Genomic DNA, 3781 nt, shown 5'->3' with positions numbered 1-3781 from the left:
TGCCCTCTACCAACCGATTTACACACTATACTGACGCACCATACAGACAACATCTACCGAGAACTATATAACTACATCCGAGCAAACAAAATAACAATATAAATGAAATAAATTGTATCCCCTCGTAACACCTTTCAAGGTGTACGTTTCAACACATACTAAATCCGACTGTTCAACTTTAAATTAATACGCAAGTACACGTTACCAATGGCTAATTTGCGTGGTACAATAAGGCCCCCCCCCCAAAAAAAAACAATTCTTGTATTATGTAATAGTTACATAACCCTTTTACAATTGAGACCTATAACAGTTGTCATCATGCTTCATTCACGAACTGCAGTTGAATGTCCGTCCACCTTGCTCATCAAGACTGTGTACCACAATCTGGTTGAGAAAATTTCACCTTATATCTATTAGAGATCTTTAAATGTGGAGGAGATCTTCTAAATCAAATGCTTTACAACTAGATATATAACATCTGGACTAATGAGAATATGCCTTCCAGCTGGTGTACTGGATTGATTATTCCAATATTTAAGAAAGGGGATAAGACCCAATGCCAATATTACAGAGGTAAGAGGTACGTATTACCTTGTTAAATTTATCATATAAGATTTTATGGAGGCTCCTAGTAGAGAGACTCAAGGTCTACTCCGAAAGAATATGCGGGTTTCGACCCAATAGAGGAACCTCAGACCAAATATTTGTGGTAAAGCAAATATTAGAGAAGTGCTACGAGCGTAATATGAATGACCACATGCTCTTCGTTGTCTATAAGCAGGCCTTTGATCGTGTCATTAGACCTCAACTCTTCTAAGCCCTAAAAGAATTTAAAGTTCCATTTAAGTTAATAAACTTAATAAAAATGACAATGATCCCAACAGAAGCTAGTGCCCTCGTTGGTAATCAAACCAGCCGTAAGATTATGTTTAATACCGGTGTGAGGTAAGGAGCTATCCTCTTTAACCTGGTACTCCACAAAGCTATTGGTAGAATTGTCCCAAATGGTAACCTCGCAAGTTGTACTTTGCACTTGAAGCCTTCATCCCAGGCATACATACAAGTATCCTGATTATTGAGATTGTGAATCCCTAAATGTCCAGAGCTGTCTTTTATAATAGCACATACCTACAGAGAGAACTAGTGTAGGCAAAGTTTTCATTAGATCAAACGCTGTAACTGCAGCATCATTTTCTGGTTTGCCTACTTCAGCATCGGCCTTCATTCCAGCTCTGGCGTACTCTGCTTTTCTTAAATGAAGTTCTTTTTGAACTTTGCAATGCTCTAGTTGCCTTCCAGATGCTGTGATTTTCTTCTGTGCATTAACACACTTTCCATGTCATCTGTTGAGTAGACTGAGAAGGATGGTTGGGCCACTATTGCGCTCAAGATTCAAGACTGAAATTTAGTTTTAACTCCTTAATTCAAATTACAACTGTAATAGACCAACTCTAACTTTCTCATTTTTTTTTTTTTTATGTGGGAGTGAATATGGTGATTATTCAGAACAAAGATAAATCAAAAGAATAATTTGGAACAGAGTTAAAATGAAGTGCCTTTTTAATACTAACTATGGTGCTGAGATACATCTTTTATTATTCTAACAGAAAAATATTTATGGGTGATAAAAGGCCAGCACAAGGGTCTGTGACATCTAATACATTCTAAAAATTGTGATACTAGAAGTACGAATGATAAGTACTTGCTGATTTGTGTACCTTTTGGCGTTTAATCAACCCTTATACTTAACATTTAAAAATGTAAGTTTTTGTTAAGGTGATCCTAATTTAGTTATGTACATTTGTATCGACCCCGACTGACGGAGTAATCCAAGCTGTACAGTATTGTGTTTTATTTGTATTCCGTATTTTTTTTTTTGTACATAAATGTGTTAATAAAATGCTATTAAAAAAATAAAATCAATTAACTCTACAATACTAATTAATGTTACATTTATGTAAGCGGTAGCTTCATTTTAGCTTCACTTTAAATTGAATTAGGTTTCTCCCATTCCGTTTAGTTTTCTGCAATCAATCTTTGGTAATGTTGGTAGTATAAATAGTACAGTACAGAATTTATCCTTAAAATTTTCATTTCACTCTTTCCTACCTATTTTAAGATTGATCAATGGGCAATACAGATCAGTGCACTAATATGGAATAATTAAGCGTAAATTTATTTAATTAAAACGATTCGTTTGAGTTCCATTAATTAATTTAGGACGCAAGTTAAACAAGTCAACCCAGGTTTTATGACTTCTGAATAAAGAAGTAAAGTGAGTATTTAGTGGAGTTGATGGTGAACTTTCATACAGTAAAGACGTCTTTTAGTTAGCTCTTGCTTTATTGGTTAATTTACCCAGTAAAAAGTGTTTTTTCATAGAAAAAAATTAGTGAAAGTGTTGTGGTTTGTGATTTCCTACAGACTGGTGTAGTTTAATTTGCAATATTTGATAAATGCAAATAGTTATACACAAAAACAACTAGTTATTACAGAATTATTTTGATAAACTTTATCAGTATGTCTCACCAGGTAGCTGGTAATGTAAACATGGACCGTAGTAGTGGGGATTATACTGCTACTGGTGGTGGGAGTGACCATACTTCTGAATTGATTTTGGCCAAATTGGATCGTATTAACGATGAATTAGAACATATTAAAGAAGAAATGGGAAAAGTTAGGGAAGAAAGTAGAACTGTTTCAAACACCGTTAAAATATCCCAAGATAATACGATAACTATATTCGAAGAAATTAAGGAAAAAATTAATAAAAATAACGCTCTGTGCCAAAAAATTCGAAAAGAAAACACTGCACTAAAAAATGAGAACAAAATTTTAAAAGGTAAAGTAAATCAATTACAACAATCTATTAAATATAATGCTATTAAAATAGTTAATATTCCGCTTCTCCAAAATGAAAACATTGGTCTAATTGTTGAAACTATTTGTGCAGCTATTGAATTTAAAATTAAGAAGGATTTTATTGATCATTGCTATCGTTTGAGAATACGAAATACGGATCGGATACCACCAATCGTCTTAAAGTTTGTCAAGGAAAGTGATAAAAAAGAATTCATGAGATTAATAAAACTAAAAGAATTACACACTGAGCAAACTTTAAACATTAAACCTAATAAAAAAATATTTGTCTCAGAATTCATGTCACCTGAATATGCAAAACTCTATAAAGAAGCAAGAGAATTAAAAATAAAAAATAATATCAAGTTCGTGTGGTTTCGAAACAATAATCTAATGGTTAGGAAATCTGAAAACTCTCCTGCAATTATAATAAATACCTCTGAAGACTTGAGAAGTTTGTTGGGGGATGTCTCACAGGAAGCGGAAGTTACTGATATAGAGGATTTGGATACGGATCAGTCGGAGAGGAGTGATGTCTCAACCAAGATAGCAAAAAAGAGGAAGATTAGAACGAAATCGGCAGTGGATAGGCTTTTTCGACGCCCAACAACATCAGATCGACCCGGAGAAGAGCACCCTACCAGAGAAGGAACTTCCAAGAATCAATAGCAAAGTCAACATTAGTACTGTAAAGTTAAGTAATATTGGCTATAATATTCTATATTGGAATATTGAAGGTTATAATAATATTTTTAGCTTGAATTTAGATACAAAAAATAGTTTATTAAATCACGATATAATAGCCCTTTCAGAAACATTTCTAACTAGTGTCCCTGCTAGTATTCCTCCCTGGCTGGACCAGTATTTAATTTTTCATTCAGATGCAATTAAAGATAAACAAAAAGGTAGAGCTAGTGGAGGT

The 3781-nt window shown here is 33.6% G+C and overlaps 1 protein-coding gene across 1 annotated transcript; it reads left to right on the top strand.

Annotated features, from left to right (window-relative positions):
• The first annotated feature begins 2520 nt into the window (after positions 1 to 2520).
• Positions 2521 to 3528, top strand: LOC141455591 (uncharacterized). Its single transcript, XM_074130744.1, has one exon. The coding sequence runs from the start codon at positions 2521 to 2523 to the stop codon at positions 3526 to 3528; it is 1008 nt and encodes a 335-aa protein (XP_073986845.1).
• The last annotated feature ends 253 nt before the right edge of the window (positions 3529 to 3781 follow it).

Source organism: Rhodnius prolixus, unplaced genomic scaffold (genome assembly GCF_049639745.1).
Source record: "Rhodnius prolixus isolate KJV_2025 unplaced genomic scaffold, Rpr scaffold_4, whole genome shotgun sequence".
Lineage (NCBI taxonomy): Eukaryota > Metazoa > Arthropoda > Insecta > Hemiptera > Reduviidae > Rhodnius > Rhodnius prolixus.
The sequence above is the reverse complement of the archived record's forward strand: the minus strand, read 5'-3'. Positions and strand labels throughout refer to the sequence as shown.